Raw genomic sequence first — 17,640 nt, forward strand, 5'->3', positions numbered from 1 at the left:
TATCATTTTATTTCATCTGTCAGTCATTAATCATTGCCCCAGAGGAGTGAGACAGGCTTTAACAGCCGACACGATTCCTAACCGCACCGCTACATTCATTCCATTCCTGACCCGGTCAGATGACTGGAAACAGGCTGTGGATTTTCAAGGAGCATGCTGAATGGTTAGTGGAGCATTTCCTCGGGCATTCCAAAGAAACACGAGGTGCTGCACTAACAAATGAAGATAAACTGTAAATCTTCTTGCGTTATGTTGGTGAAACTGGGTTTCAGAGTGGAGTTGGTGAAGACATCTCGGAGAACTGTGTCAAAAACATTTTCGCAGGTTTTGACATGAAGAGAAATGAAAGCAGATTACTAGATAAAATTCCAGCAAATGTTGCAGGAAGCACGGGCTAAGTGGCAAGAACGTTTGAGCTGTAGACTGTACTCATGTACAACTTCAGAAGCCACATGTTCATGGGAATGACTACATTTACAGAAAAGGCGTCCCTAGCATTAACGTACAGGCCACTTGCAATGGAAAGGAAGAATTCAACCAGTGTAGATGTATCACGGCCTGACTGTCTATGACTTCCGAATTCGGAGAAATCCGATGTTTGCAGGGTTATAACGCCTCTGTAGGAAGTTGAAGGGATGATAACTTCTGCAGATCTTAGAACTTGCTTACGTCACGCCGAAACAGATAGGTCTTATCGCGTCGATGGGATAGGAATGGCGTAGGAGTAGAAAGGGAGCGGCCGTGGCCTTAAATAAGGTACAACCCCAGCGTTTGCCTAGTGTGAAAATGGGAAACCACGGAAAACCATTTTCAAGGCTGCTGACAGTAGGGATCGAACCTATTATCTCCCGGATGCAAGCTCACAGCTGCGCGCCCTTAATCGCACGGCCAACTCATCCGGTCCTGCAGATCTGGCTCCTAAAAAATGTCATTCAATTGTCTCTATATATTTTTCATCATAATTAATGTTTGTTATTTACGTTATGGGCCTACCATTTTCCTCAATTTCTTGATGTAATATTCAGGCTATGATTTCCTACCTTTGGTACCTACCGATGGTAGGGTTATTTTCCCTCTGCATCAGATTCATCAGCCGTTTCTCCCATTATTTAACGATATGCATTTGTTTCCAGTACGCTTTAATTCTACTTTATACTGTATATCAGTCTTTTCATGTTTTGCAATTTTTTACCAACAGTTGTTGGACGGAAATTCTTCATCTCCTTCTACCGCTTTTCCCACCTCTGTGGGGTCCTGGGTGCGAGTTGTGTCGCGCATGTGGATTTGGCCCTGTTTTACGGCCGGATGCTCTTCCTGACGCCAACCCTAGATGGAGGGATTTAATCACTGTTGCGTGTTTCTGTGATGGTTGGAGCGTAGTGTGTGTGTGCGAATATGAAGAGGAAAGTGTTGGGACAATTGCAAACACACAGTCTCCGGGCCAGAAGAATTAATCAGATGCGATTAAAATCCCCGACCCAGCCGGGACCCTCTGAACCGAAGGCCTCAATGCTGACCATTCCCAATCAGACAGTTGTTGGACGGAAATGTTTAAGTTAAATTTAGCGAGTAGTTCACAATGAACTGCATTTATTGTACTTGTTTTCTTGTGCTTCTAATCCGGTAATTGTGACTTTGAAAACGTAATTGGCCGTACGGTTAGGAGTGCGCAGCTATGAGCTCGCATCCGGGAGATAGTGGGTTCGAATCCCACTGTCGGCAGCCCTGATTATAGTTTTATGTGGTTTCCCATTTTCACACCGGACAAATGCTGGGGCTGTACCTTAATTAAGGCCACGGCCGCATCCTTCCCATTCCTAGGCCTTTCCTGTCCCATCGTCGCCATAAGACTAATCTGTGTCGGTGCGACGTAAAGCAAATAGCAATAGAAAACATAATTGTATGTTCCTTTAAAACGGAGATAAAAGCGGACTAGAATTCCACACTGTCAGTACCATGTTAAGCATTGAACTACCCGGAAGTCATGGAAGTGTTATCACAGTCTAAGGTGTTATATACATGGCACGTGCACGACCTTGATCAGTGACAATGAGTGGCTGCTCCAGACACTCGAGTGTACGCTGTGCTTCCGCTCTATATTTTTATTCTCCGCAAATGCGGAGTAGAAGCTCATCGACAGGAAGAGACTCAGGCACTCAGCGAGCACACGCTCACTTGCTTAGACTCATTTTTATTCACACCACCCATTATCACATACAGTTCGCTGGTGGTCATGGGCTGTCTTGTTTGGTGTCTTCCTCACTGCCTGGTTTATTCAGCCATAAATTTATATCGTAATCATCCATTTTACATTTATCGATCAATAGATACATTCACAAGAACCTTGATAGGTCACACTAGTGGTCGCGTGGTTCAACCTAAACAGCCCTACCAATAGAGAGGAGTGATTAAGAGAAAACAGAGTGTTAACACTAATCAGAGAAAATATGGACGAGGCCTGTCCCTTCGAATAATGAAAGGTCGGCAAAAGAAAGGGGAATACCATCTCCGCCCACAGAAAGCGAGTGGATTACATTAGATTTAATGTTGTGCTCTGAATTAACCAACCATCTTTTACAATATAAATGCCAGAAAGAGAATGTACCCATACGAAGAAGGGAAAAACAGAATATCAGCTCTTCCTTCCACAGGACAATATTGTGCCAATTGCCAACAATAAACAGAGCAACAGTACCTTGACGTGGAAGCTGCAGGTTCCCGCGCGTACGCCTGCCTCATCTGCCTGCCACTGGTGTGGCTTAGAGCTCTCCGGTACGTGATCCTTGCGTTTCCGGAAGCTATCCCGGAAACTCCTCCGTAACCTGTCCATCCTGCGGGGGGACGCCCCCTTGTCACCCTGCAACAAACAAAGCAATACAAACATGAGCTCTATCTGCGATCGGCATTTTCACCTCGGGTGCGTGCAACTTTCCTGGTGAAGTGCAATCTTCTAGAATACCAATTCACAATATTGTAAATAAATTTGCCAGCAATGGCTCACTGTCAAACAAGAAACGAAAGCGCAAACGAACACGGGGAATGCTGGACGAAATTCGAGCAAATCTTGAACAATCGCCCAATAAATCTAATAATAATAATAATAATAATAATAATAATAATAATAATTATTATTATTATTATTATTATTATTATTATTATTATTATTATTATTATTATTATTATTATTATTATTATTATTATTATTATTATTATTATTATTATTATTATTATTATTATAGACTTTACGTCCCACTAACTACTCTCCCAATTGACACAAGGAGAGATTTCGGTTTTTCCGCATACAAAGGTGCTAAAACTCAAACCGTACCGGAAGGAAGACATTATTTCAAGCAGGGAGTCCGAGAGGCGAACGTATGGGTCCCATGTCACTAGTAGTACATTAATAACGCACTGTGTCGTTCAGATGCCGTAAGCAGTCCCACGCCTGCTGCACTCGGTTTGTACTGAATTTGTCGTCCCATAATGACCGCAGGCCAACGCAACTGGTCGACACTCGATAGAACACGTTGGGTGACAGCAGTGGTATGACCCTCTCGAATATCACCAGCCTGACGTACAAATCCGCTTTCAAAGTTCTTGGGATAACGACGAGGAAATCGCTTCCCAGATCCAGTGAGTCGAAACCGCAGGCAGCTTTGTTCCAAGCGCTCTCCTGGACTGCTCCATCACTGGCACTAAGATCACCCCAAGTCTCGGCATGAACGCTACTACATGACGTCCCTCTGGTGGCTGTTGCAGATGCAGTACAGCCTTCTCCCTGCGTACCATACAATCAATCAATCACTACTGATCTGCCTTTAGGACAGTCCCCCAGGAGGCAGATTCCCTATCTGTTGTTTTCCTAGCCTTTTCTTAAATAATTGCAAAGAAATTGGAAATTTATTGAACATCTCCCTTGGTAAGTTATTCCAACCCCTAACTCCCCTTCCTATAAACGACTATTTGCCCCAATTTGTCCTCTTGCACTCCAACTTTATCTTCATATTGTAATCTTTCCTACTTTTAAAGACACCATCCAAACTTATTCGTCTACTGATGTCCTCCCACGCCAACTCTCCACTGACAGCTGGGAACATTCCACTTAGTCGAGCAGCTCGTCTCCTTTCTCCCAAGTCTTCCCAGCCGAAACTTCGCAACATTTTTGTAACGCTACTCTTTTGTCGGAAATCGCCCAGAACAAATCGAGCTGCTTTTCTTTGAATTTTTTCCAGTTCCTGAATGAAGTAATCGGGCAAGGGTCCCATACACTGGAACCATACTCTAGTTGGGGTCTCACCAGAGACAAATATGCTCTCTCCTTTACATCCTTACTACAACCCCTAAATACTCTCATAACCATGTGCAGAGATCTGTACCCTCTGTTTACAATACCATTTATGTGATTACCCCCAATGAAGATCTTTCCTTATATTTATACCTAGGTATTTACAATGATCCCCAAAGGGAACTTTCACCCCATCAACGCAGTAATTAAAACTGAGAGGACTTTCCCTATTTGTGAAACTCACTACCTGACTTTTATCCCCGTCTATCATCATACCATTGCCTACTGTCCATCTCACAACACAATAGAGGTCATTTTGCAGTTGCTCACAATCTTGTAACTTATTTATTACTTTGTACAGAATAACACCACCTGCGAAAAGGCGTATCTGTGATTCCACTTCCTTGCATATATCATTGATATATATAAGAAAACAAAGGTCCAATAATACTGCCTCGAGGAATTCCCCTCTTAATTATTACAGGGACAGATAAAGCCTCGCCTACTCTAATTCTCTGAGTTCTATTTTCTAGAAATATAGCCACCCATTCAGTCACTCTTTTGTCAAGCCAATTGCACTCATTTTAGCCAGTAGTCTCCCATGATCTACCCTATCAAATGCCTTAGAATAAGTCAATCGCAATACAGTCCAATTGACCTCCTGAATCCAAGATATCTGCTATATCTTGCTGGAATCCTACAAGTTGAGCTTCAGTGGAATAACCTTTCTTAAACCCAGACTGCCTTCTGTCAAACCATTTATTAATTTTGCAAACATGTCTTATATAATCAGAAAGAATGCTTTCCCAAAGCTTACACACAATGCATGTCAAACTGACTGGTCTGTAATTTTCAGCTTTATGCCTATCACCCTTTCCTTTATACACAGGGGCTACCATAGCAAGTCTCCATTCATTTGGTAAAGTTCCTTCATGCAAACAATCAAACAAGTACTTCAGATATGGTACTATATCCCAACCCATTGTCTTTAGTATATCCCCCGAAACCTTATCAATTCCAGCTGCTTTTCTAGTTTTCAACTTTTGTATCTTACTCCAAATGTCATTGTTATCATAGGTAAATTTTAATACTCTTTTAGTATTACTCACCTCATCTATCTGGACATTATCCTTGTAATCAACAATTTTTACATACTGACAGAATACTTCTGCCTTTTGAAGATCCTCACATACACACTCCCCTTGTTCATTAATTATTCCTGGAATGTCCTTCTTGGAACGTGTTTCTGCCTGTAAGTACTGTACCAGTAAACGTTCGGGGCGTAAGGCATGAGAAAGATCTCAGGTAGTGGAAGTTGGTTTTTGGAGCCGGCACAGAGCAGGATAGACTCGCAGGGCGAATAATAGATGGTTATACCCTTTTTCAAACAATTTATTAATAATGTTAATCAATTCACCACCCTGCAATGTCGATATAGAATGCAAATAATTTGTTGAAATCAAAAGGGTTAACGTAAATCTTCTTGAATGCAATTTGTGAAAATAAATAAATCTCACAGATCCAATAGTCTTTTGCGAAAACAAAGTGTCAGTTTTTCACCTAAAGTCTAAGTATTATGACATGACATGAACACACTTATAATTGAAAATAAGAATTTGAACTTCTGTTGAGAGTTTCTCTGTTTGTGAGCCTTAAAACATAGAACACTTGAAACTCCTCGAGTCTTTCTTATGTGAAATAGATTTTGAAAATAGATTTATCATTAAAAGATGAATTTTGAGTAATGGTGGAAAACTACGAAGTATCGTGACACGCAGCACTGGGTAAACCACTGTTCACGATTGGTAAGAAAGGAAAAAAAAAAAGTCAATTTGTGACTACTCACTTATTAAAAAACTTGGCTTACGAATACTGATGAGAATCTGGAACATTCCGCGGGTGCGGATGATGACTCAAACTTGAAGTTCCACGAAGAAACCACGTTGACATCATAGATGAAATGATGTTGAAGGTAATTGGATCTTGTAGAATTTTCTGAAGATTCCTGCTGCTCGTGGAAATGATCTTAACACACGGAACATGAAAGTAGTATTTACAGATACTATGTTAATTTTAGGACGTCCAATGAGTGATCACAGTCCTTGTTGCAAAAAACACTATTTTAAACTGTCACTGAGAACGTCCAACACAGTGCAAACACGTAATATTTCTCATTACCGTCTCTAACCACCGTCTTTTGAATCGTTATCCTGACAGATAACACTAATTCTCTAATGTTGATAGAACTATATTATTTTAGAAAAAGTTCTTAACTTTCACTAAGTTTATCACTGTAACACGTCATGTCCTAATATGGCACATAAATAAAGACACAGTCCAAGGATGTGCTATGTTAGAAAATAAGTTCTAGAGTAGTTAAAGTTACTGTACACGACAGTTTCTGTTGGTAATTTAATATTGTGTGTAATTAAGTCCACACGTCATGTTGTGAATGTCCAATATATAACTTCGAACTTCACTGATTTCGTACGTGTTATACTTCGAAATGTCTAAGTTATATCATAGTCGCGGCACAATAGACTACTTACGGTGCGACGTCTTTTTTTTCAAGTACGATTGCGATTTACTAGCCCGTAATTTCGTCTCCGCGAAACACGACGAAAAGTACTGTCGAGACTGCACGAACATACTATGTGAGGGCCAGTCTCCCCTCTCTCTTACTCATACACATACTGCACTGCTAGACTGGACTGCTTGCAATGAACTCAACTCAACTCAACACACACAACTACCTGTTAGCCTTGACCCAGTGGCATATATAGCTGGCGCTGGGAGGGGTAGTTTCTCTCGGTCATGTGACCGTGAGTGCGTAATTTCTGTTAGATTTTAAATCATTGTAACTCAGCAACCACAGGATGGATTAATTTGGAATTTATAGAGGTTAATTTTCGTGACGTCCGCTACCATTTAGCGTTTGTTCCATTAAAATTGGTACAGGCGTTGAAAACTTGCGAAAAGAAAGATATTTTCGAGAAATATCTCTAGGGGAGGTGAGCTTTGAACGACAGGTGACGTCACTTGACTCCGCCTAGCGCACTCGTGGAGTCTGGTACATACTGGAACATTCTCTTACTTAGATGTTCGTACGTCGGACGGATCTTATATGCTGGAACAACATTTCTTTTGATAACTATGGACCAGGACCTAGGCTTTACTGGTACAGTACCTATACGTACTCTTCCATTTTTCACTAAAATTAGTGCTGCCACCAATTATGCTTGCCATCATGTTATCCTTAGCTGACTTATTTTCTAGATTCAATTTCCTAGTAAGTTCCTTCAATTTCTCCTTACTTCCACAGCCATTTCTAACTATTTCTTTCCAACCTGCACCTCCTTCCTATTCTCTTTACTTCCTTGTTATAATATAGTGGATCCTTACCATTCCTTACCACCTTTAAAGGTACAAACCTATTTTCGCATTCCTCAACAATTGCTTTAAACCCATCCCAGAGTCTGTTTACATTTTTATTTACCGTTTTCCACCGATCATAGTTACTTATTAAAAACTCCCTCATGCCTGTTTTATCATCCATATGCTACTAATATGCCTAATATGAATTCATATAACTTACAGGATGGATGGTAAACTTTTTTATTTGAGCCGTTTAAAGGCAGTAACTCGGACATCGTCTGCAGCATTAGTTGAGTTACAGTACGCTGATGATAATGCTGTCGTAGCTCAGACACAAGAAGAGCTTGTGAGAAGCCTGAATGCTTTCTCTGCTGCGTACAACAAGATCGGACTCAAACTGAATACCAGCAAAACGCAGATCCTATACCAACCAGCCCCTGGGGAAGGTCAAAGAGATATCAATGTCACAATTGATGGAATGAGCCTTCAAGTTGAAAACACCTTCCCATACCTTGGCAGCACCCTCTCATCAAGCGCAAATATAGATTCAGAAATCCAACACAGAATTAACCGTGCAGGAGCTTCCTTTGCTAAGTTAAGATCTCGAGTTTTTGACAATCACGACGTCAATATCACAACAAAGATTCTTGTATACAATTCTGTTGTAGTTCCAACCTTACTCTACGGATCTGAATCCTGGACATGCTACAATCGACACTTTAAGAAGCTGGAACAGTATCATCAACGTTGCTTGAGGAGAATACTGCAAATAACTTGGCAAGACAGGCGCACAAATATCAGCGTTCTTGACGAGGCACACACCACCAGTATAGAATTGATGGTTTTAAGACGCGAGCTACGATGGACAGGCCACGTAATTCGCATGCCCAATAATCGCATTCCCAAACAAGTGTTTTACTCTGAGCTATCAGTAGGTAAACGCTGTGTAGGCGGTCAGAGGAAGCGATTTAAAGATGTAATCAAGGCTAACTTGAAGAGATGTAACATTGATGCTGATAACTGGGAGAGCTTAGCGCTTGACCGTACATCCTGGAGATCACTAGTCCATTACGGCACACTGTCTTTTGAAGAAAACCGCCGACGTACAGCGAATGCCAAGAGGCAACGTAGGAAAGAAAAAAAAGTGCTGAGAAGACATAAAAATAACATGACTGCTCCACCTGGGACTACCTGTCATCACTGTGGCAAATTGTGTAACTCCCGCATTGGACTGTATAGTCAGCTCCGAACACATAGATGAAGAGACATCCTACCTGGAAGACAAACCTACTCGATTACGAGTGTTTGCTATCATTATCATCATCACTGCCTAATAGTCCTAATTTTTATCTCTTCCTTTCTTTCACATTTATTTTTAATTACCACAAAAACAGCTTCGTGATCACTAATACCATCTATTACTTCGGTTTCTCTATAGAGCTCATCTGGTTTTACCAGCACCACATCCAGAATATTCTTCCCTCTAGTTGGTTCCATCACTTTCTGAATCAGGTGCCCTTCCCATATTAACTTATTTGCCATTTGTTGGTCATGCTTCCTGTCCTTCGCATTACCTTCCCAATTGACATTTGGTAAATTGAGATCACCCGCTACGATCACGTTCCTTTCCTTATCGTTTCCCCACATAGCTGATTATCTTATCAAATAATTCTGAATCAGCATCTGCGCTACCATTTCCTGGTCTGTCCACTCCAAAGACATCAAGTTGCCTATTATCTTTAGAAATGAGCCTTACCCATAGAATTTCGTGCTTGTCAACTTTTTCGTAGCTTACAAATTCTTCTTTCACGAGTGTGAATACTCCCCATCCTACCATTCCTATCCTATCTCAACGACACACCCTCCAGTTCCGTGAGAAAATTTCTGCATCCATTATATCATTTCTCAGCCATAATTCAACTCATATTACAATATCTGGTAAGTATGTATCTATTAAATTACTTAATTCTATTCCTTTCTTTACAATACTTCTACAGTTGAGCACTAACAGTTTTATGTCATCCCTACTTGATTTCCAGTTCTCTGTACCCTTAACACCGCTCCCATTGATGCCAACACCGACATTCCATCTCTGCCACTTTCTCGTAGGCTTATCAAACGTCAGTGAGCTGCTGATACAGCCTTCATCGTCTGATCAAAGGCATGTAATAACGCTCACGAAGTGTACAGTGCGTATTTAAAGCAAACTTGCCGCTACTAGCATCACCCTTCGTCGACTACCGCACTAATTTGAATATGCGTCGTCTTTCAAACATGCAGACACCCCTCCCATTTTTTTTAATATAGCACATCTCTCAGTGTTGAGTTATCCTGTCAGTCAAGACGCAAGAAAACAGCAGACCAAGTAAACTAACATTACTGCACAAAGCGAGTCTAGTGGTTTAACGTCGTAAGGGTGGGAAAGGGATTCGGAACGCAGCTTTTTACAACTGGCTTTACGTCGCACAGGTCTGTGAAAATGAGAAATCACGGAAAATCATCTTCAGCCCTACCGACGATAGGGCTCGAACCCACAGCTGCGCACCCCGAACCGCACGGCCAAATCCCTCAGTGGGAAGGCGGCAGCCATGGTCTTAAGGTACAGCCCCCCGCATATGCCTGGTGTGAAGATAGAAAACCACGGAAATCTACTCCTCCCCCCTCCCCCCATGACAGTTAACCTACGCATCTCAATTCACTTAATATGACCCGATCACTTAAACCGGTATATACGTAACTTTATCTTCTCATTTCGAGTATCCCTGCCATTATTAGACATCCCGAGTCCCGAACGGTGCTCAGTGATACCAGGCCTTGTTCCCTTCGTGGCCTTTCACTCGGTTGCCCACTTGCACTTCCTCTCAAAACAAATGGGCAAATGAAATGGTGAAATGGAATTCGATGGGATGGATTAAATATTAATGGGGCTTACGAAAGGAAGAACTGGCTGACTCAGCAATGAGGATATGTCAAGGAGACGACGAGGAAGATAAAAGTGTTCCGAAAAGGGGAAGCGCGGAGTGCGGAGTCCACAGCACAGTATAGTTTCAGTTACACTCGTAAATGAACGAATGACGTTGATAGATTTAGCGGTTGGAGGATTAAGGACGAGGTTTGTTTCAGTGCATTCACTGTGACGAACTAGACAAGTTTAATGAACCACAGAGCGACATCGTAGTCAACAGGAACAGCAACGATAGGATAGTGCTAAGGAGCGACAACTGGAAATAGAACTAAAGGATATAAGAAGGTGATGCGATAAATGTGGAGAAGATATGGAAGCTACTAGCAATGGGAAGAGTTTACTGGTGTTTTGTGCTACTATGGGGTTAGTAGTTCCGAATTCATTCTGCAAGCGTAAAGTTATTCACCGCTACACATGGGAGGCTAGGGGTACCAGATCCATAATAGACTATCTTAACCGACCTCGAATTCAGGAAATCTGTTAGGAATGTATGAGTTTTCCGGGGATTTTTCGATGATACACACCACTATCTGATCTGTAGTGAACTAAGTATCTCTAGGTCTAGGGTAGAGAAAGTGAAATCTGTCTGCAAACGAATAAGGGTAGAAAATCTCCAGGACGAGGAAATTAGACAGAAGTACATGGATATGATTAGTGAGAAGTTTCGAACAGTTGACAGTAAGCAGGTTCAGGATATAGAAAGTGAATGGGTGGCATACAGGGATGGTGTAGTAGAAACAGCAAGAGAATGCCTAAGAACAACTGTGTGTAAAGATGGGAAAAGGCGAACATCTTGGTGGAATGATGAAGTGAGAGCAGCTTGTAAACGTAAAAAGAAGGCTTATCAGAAATGGCTCCAAACAAGGGCCAAGGCAGACAGGGATTTGTATTTAAATGAACGAAACAGATTGAAACAAATAGTTGTTGAATCCAAAAAGAAGTCCTGGGAAGGTTTTGGTAATAACCTGGAAAGGCTAGGTCAAGCAGCAGGGAAACCTTTCTGGACTGTAATAATTTTAGGAAGAGAAGGAAAAAGGAAATGAACAGTGTTTTGAGTAATTCAGGTGAACTCACAATAGATTCCAGGGAATCAATGGAGAGGTGGAGGGAATATTTTGAACATCATCTCAATGTAAAAGGAAATCATCCTGCTGGTGTTGCAAACAGCCAAGCTCATGGGGAGCAGGAAAATAATGACGGTGAAATTAAGCTTGAGGAAGTGGATAGGATGGTAAATAAACTCCATTGTCATAAAGCAGCAGGAATAGATGAAAGACCTGAAATGGTTAAGTATAGTGGGAAGGCAGTGATGAAATGGCTTCATAGAGTAGTAAAATTAGCATGGAGTGTTGGTAAGGTACCTTCAGATTGGACAAAAGCAGTAATTGCACCTATCTATAAGCAAGGGAACAGGAAGGATTGTAACAACTATCGAGGTATCTCATTGATTAGTATACCAGGCAAAGTATTCACTGACATATTAGAAGGGAGGGTGCGATCAGTCCTGGAGAGGAAGTTGGATGAAAACCAGTGTGGTTTCAGACCACAGAGAGACTGTCAGGATCATATTTTCAGTATGCGCCAGGGTGTTTATATTTTGCAGATCTAGAGAAAGCAAATAACAGGGTACCGAGGGAAAAGATATTCGCTATATTGGGAGAGTATGGAATTAAAGGTAGATTATTAAAATCAAAGGCATTTATGTTGACAATTGGGCTTCAGTGAGAATTGATGGTTGAATGAGTTCTTGGTTGAGGGTACTTACAGGGGTTAGACAAGGCTATAATCTTTCACCTTTGCTGTTCGTATTTTACATGGATCATCTGCTGAAAGGTATAAAGTGGCAGGGAGGGATTCAGTTAGGTGGAAATGTAGTAAGCAGTCCGGCCTATGCTGACGACTTGGTCTTAATGGCAGATTGTGCCGAAAGCCTGCAGTCTAATATCTTGGAATTTGAAAAGAGGTACAAAGAGTATGGTATGAAAATTAGCCTCTTGAAGACTAAATTGATGTCAGTAGGTAAGAAATTCAACAGAATTGGGTGTCAGATTGGTGATACAAACCTGGAACAGGTCGATAATTTCAAATATTTAGGTTGTGTGTTCTCCCAGGATGGTAATATAGTAAGTGAGAGTGAATCAAGGTGTAGTAAAGCTAATGCACTGAGCTCGCAGTTGCGATCAACAGTATTCTGTACGAAGGAAGTCAGCTTCCAGACGAAACTATCTTTACATCGGTCTGTTTTCAGACCAACTTTGCTTTACAGGAGCGAAAGCTAGGTGGACTCGGGATATCTTATTCATAAGTAAGAAGTAACAGACATGAAAGTAGCAAGAATGATTGCTGGTACAAACAGGTAGGAACTATTGCAGGAGGGTACTCGGAATGAGGAGATAAAGGCTAATTTAGGAATGAACTCGATGGATGATGCTGTACGCATAAACCGGCTTCGGAGGTGGGGTCATGTGAGGCGAATGGAGGAGGATAGTTTACCTAGGAGAATAATTGACTCTGTTATGGATGGTAAGATAAGTAGAGGTAGACCAAGACGACGATGGTTAGACTCGGTTTCTAACGATTTCAAGATAAGAGGTATAGAAGTGAATGAGGCCACAACACTAGTTGCAAATCGAGGATTGTGGCGACGTTGAGTAAATTCACAGGGGCTTGCAGGCTGAACGCTGAAAGGCATACGTCTATAATGATAACGTGTGTGTGTGTGTGTGTGTGTATGTATGTATGTATGTATGTATATTATCTTACGCCAACAACTGTGTCACACACACAATATATAATATTGTATAACATTTGCCGATGCGATAGTTGTTCATAGTATGAATTCTATAGTTTGGCTTTGCTGTGTAAACAACAACAGTACGAGTACGTGAAGTGTACGCCAGATGTCGCTCAGCGATCATAAGCGATTCTTAGTTTGTGTTTCAAAGGTTGCCAATACGAATTTCGAAGATAACCGAGGTCGACCGATTCAGCACTAGAGTGTCCTAAAAAGTGCGCGTACAATAATCCAGAAACGGCAGGGAACGCTTAAAGGAACAGCTGTGAATAAAGATGGGGCGAAACGTAATGAACTTGTAAACATAGTAAGAAGGCGTATCACAAAATGGCTCCCCCCCCCCCAAAAAAAAAAAAGATGTTGATAGGGAAATGTATATAGAGGAAAGAAAGAGTGCGAAGGAAATCACCGAGTCGAAGAAGAAACCACGGAAAGGCTTAGTCGAGCGGCAAGAAGTTGGACTATAAAAGAAAAGAATCTTGGAAAAGGAGGGGAGAGGAAAGGGAAATGATTAGGGTATTCGGAAAATAAGGTGAACTCGTAGATCCGAGGGAATCGTTGGACAGAAGGAATATTCTGAATCTCTCAATGTTAAAGGAAATAATTCTCTTGAAGTCTCGAAGAATCGAGTTCAATAGGGAGAACAACAAAGGCAGTGAAATTAGGCTCGAGAAAATGGAAAGGATGACAACTAATTAGACCTGAAATTGTAAAATTATTAAGCAGGGTTTGCATGGAATATGAGAAGGTATCTTCTAATTGAACGAAAGCAGTATCTGCACATGCCTATAAAGAAAGGAACAGAAATGGGCTGCGACAATTACAGAGGTATCTCATTCATCAGTATACAAGGCAAGTGTTCAGACATTTTAGAGAGAAAGGTGCGATTAAGCGTGGTTTCAGACGACAGAGGTGGTGCCACGACGAGTTTTCTAACTAATCATGCTATGAGAGGAATAGACCTGTGTTCTCCCAAGAAATTTTCGTCAGTCGGGTGGCAGGAATGAGTAGCCTGGTGGGGAAATATGAATATGATAAAAGTTCAATTTATTCCCCTCAGGGCATTAATAATAATGTCAGAAAGGTAAACAACTGAACAATTTTAGTGTTATCACAAGCAAGACATCGGAGTATTCTGAACTGCTCCTCCATAATCATGTAATACCGAAGGTAACACTTGGTTGCTGTGGAGTGCCAGACAGGTTTGTGACGTACGTTGTTATGAAGAAAGTCACTAGTCGCCTATTGCAGCAGTATTCCACCGGTTGTGTCGCATTTGCGATCAGTCCCATTGTGATCACAGCAAAATATATCCCATTTGCGATCACTCCCATTACAGTGGGAAAAAAAAAAGAATGTGAAGAAAGACTAGTTCGTGTCACATTTGCGATCACTGTAAAATTATCAGCAGCCTATCAGGGTTTTCCAAAGTCCATGGAGCAGGGGGACTGCTAATTAGGGCGTACTCCACGCAACCGTGTGATAAGGATTCTCCCAACCCGTCCCCTCTCTTGAACGTTTTTTGAGGTAATATTATTCTATAGTTTTTAACATACTGTAATTATTCCAGCTGTAGACATCCATCGTTGATGTAGCTTTTGTTGTTATCTGCGTGCTTACTTACGACATGCAGGTCACTGAGACGAAGAGAGGCAAGCCTTTTGCTTTGTATTATGGATACTCTTACAGAAATTTACGAAAAAGTCAGGTATGTATGGTGACTTGGGTGTTTTTCTTTTTATCGCTGGCTTTACGTCGCACCGACACAGATAGGTCTTATGGTGACATTGGGATAGGAAAGGGCTGGGAAGGAAGCGGCTGTAGCCTTAATTATGGTACACTTGCTTGTTGTGAAAATAGCAAGCTACAGAAAACCATCTTCAGGGGAGCCGAAAATAAGGTTCAAACCCACTATTTCCCGAATGCAATCTCATCTTTTTGCGCTATCATTATGGAATTATAATTTCTTCAACTTATTTTAATCTAAACATTTTCTTAATATTAAGTTCTGGAATCTTGTACATCTAATCCGAGCGTACAGACAAAAATTATTTTACTTATATAGGTGGAAGTAGGCCGAGTGGCTGCGGGTTTTAACGCGATACGACTATGGAGCCAAGCTCTGCATTCGGGAAACGCGTGAGTTCGAACCCCACCGCCAGCTGGTTTAGTATTTTCACTTCCAGGCAAATGCCGGGACAGTTCCTAGCCGAGTCCTCCCACCCCCTTCCCCAATTGAATTCACCATAACACATTTCATCTTCATTAGATCCTCAATTGAGGTTGGTGTCAGGAAGGGCATCCGGCCGTAGAAACATGCCGTATAAATTAATCTCATCTTCGACCCGGTATCAATAAACGAGACTAACGGGTAGACATACATACAGGTAGATGAAAGTAGCTGTTTACTTAACGTGTCAGTTGAACAGTCTGAGCAGTAATTTAATGGTGTCCCCTACTGTATAAGGAAGTGTAAGTTAACTGCTAATTTTGAAATGAGATATAACTGATTAAAAAAAGGGTAGCACTGTCGAAGACGCAAAGTGTTACAACAAAATCCTTTTTTTGAAATTGAAAAGTGTAAAATTCAACGGTTTTAATACGCCCATCTTTTGACCTACTTCTTAAAACTCATTTAACTGCCTTTACACTCACAACCATCTGGTAACTCTAAATAAAAGGTTCATTTGAGTTCTTTTTTATTCTCCGTCACTCCCGGTATTAACGCATCAGTCCCAAACGGTAAATATAAATAATTTAATGAGTTTCAGCATGCGATTCGTAAGAATGCTAGTAGGCTATGTAGTTGTCTTGCTGTACCAGTCCTTCAGTAGAGAATCCCCTCACAGCAACCTGACTGTATGTCACTGATAAGAGTGATCGCAAATGGGACAATGCTTAACCCGTTAAACATAAACTAGTCTTGTATTTTAATGGGAGGACACCCAAAGTCAAGGTCAAAAACAGGTCTTGCCCAGCAAAAGCAGCAAGTTACAGCCATGAATGTAACGAGAATGATCGCTGATATAAACAATGGCAGAAGGATACTCGAAATGAGGAGGTAAAGGCTAACTCTGTACTCATAATACAGCTTCGGTGGTGCGGCGAAGGTTACCTAGGGATACAAGAAGTAGAGGAAAACCAGGACGACGATGGTTAGATTCAATTTCTAATGATTTAAAGATACGAGTTATACAGAGGATTTAATAAATTCACAGAGGCTTGCAGAAAGTCATAACAGCCTATAATGTAGTGTAAAAAGTGAAATGTGCCCTTAAGCTCTAGTATCCGAATAAAGCACATAATTTACAGAATCTTTATATTTTCGTATTTTTTGACTACAATACACTGCCGGGCTGAGTGGCGCTGGCCTTCTGACTCCCAACACCTGGCACAGTCCTCGCCGTAGTTAGTGGGATGTACATAATAAAGTAAGATGGGTTAATGAGGCGAAGGAGGGCGCTATATTTCCACCGAGCGAGTTGGTCGCAGGCAAATGCTCGAGCTTTAGTGCGACATTAAAACCACCACCTCGTGCTTCAGCGTCTCCCAGTCGCCGCGAACGATCAAGTATATAGTAACATGTAATTTCGACTGCATAGTGCAGGGTCTTTATTTATGCTTGGCAGGGACTTTATCGGTCGAACTTGGCCGGCGATGACAGGCCGCTACCGGCCGCTAGCGCGCGCAGTTTCCGACACTTCTGCAGTTGCTGAGAGCTGTTCAATGAAGCTACTGCGTACTGTGTGTCGCATCGTATAGTGTTTTATTGGGATTGTGTATAGTGCTGTAATGTATGCGAAATATTCGTTACGTGAACGTGTATATCTGCGCAATGCTTACGTTAAGAGCAGAAAATCGTGCGCTAGGACAAGACAAAAGTTTCGAGCGAAATTTCCAGGGAGACCCATTCCTATCAATCGGACAGTAAAACAACTGACCAAGAGATTCAAACCTACAGGTTCAGTAAACAATAAAAATAGACGTAAAGGTCGCGTGTTTGGTACGAAGATCATAAGTAAAAATATGTGGCCCCCTCGTAGCCCAGATTTAACGGTATGTGCTTTTTATTTGTGGGGAATGTTAAAAAATGTAGTTTATGGGAGCAACCCTCACACACTAGATGAACTTAAAGACAATATAAGAGTTGCATTTGCATCCATCAGTGCTGAAGAACTTGGTAGAGTAACCGAAAACTTCATTAGATGCCGATTATTTTGG

At 41.5% G+C, this 17,640-nt stretch overlaps 1 protein-coding gene across 6 annotated transcripts in view; it reads right to left on the minus strand.

The window, feature by feature from the left end:
• Positions 1-17,640, minus strand: part of numb (NUMB endocytic adaptor protein) — a 572,878-nt gene that overhangs the window by 208,679 nt on the left and 346,559 nt on the right. For all 6 annotated transcript variants that reach the window (XM_068229273.1, XM_068229274.1, XM_068229271.1 and 3 more), the window contains one exon: positions 2,696-2,857. In XM_068229273.1, the coding sequence (XP_068085374.1) occupies positions 2,696-2,857 (162 nt within the window). The remainder of the gene's footprint in view (positions 1-2,695; positions 2,858-17,640) is intronic.

Source organism: Anabrus simplex, chromosome 9 (assembly GCF_040414725.1).
Source record: "Anabrus simplex isolate iqAnaSimp1 chromosome 9, ASM4041472v1, whole genome shotgun sequence".
Classification (NCBI taxonomy): domain Eukaryota; kingdom Metazoa; phylum Arthropoda; class Insecta; order Orthoptera; family Tettigoniidae; genus Anabrus; species Anabrus simplex.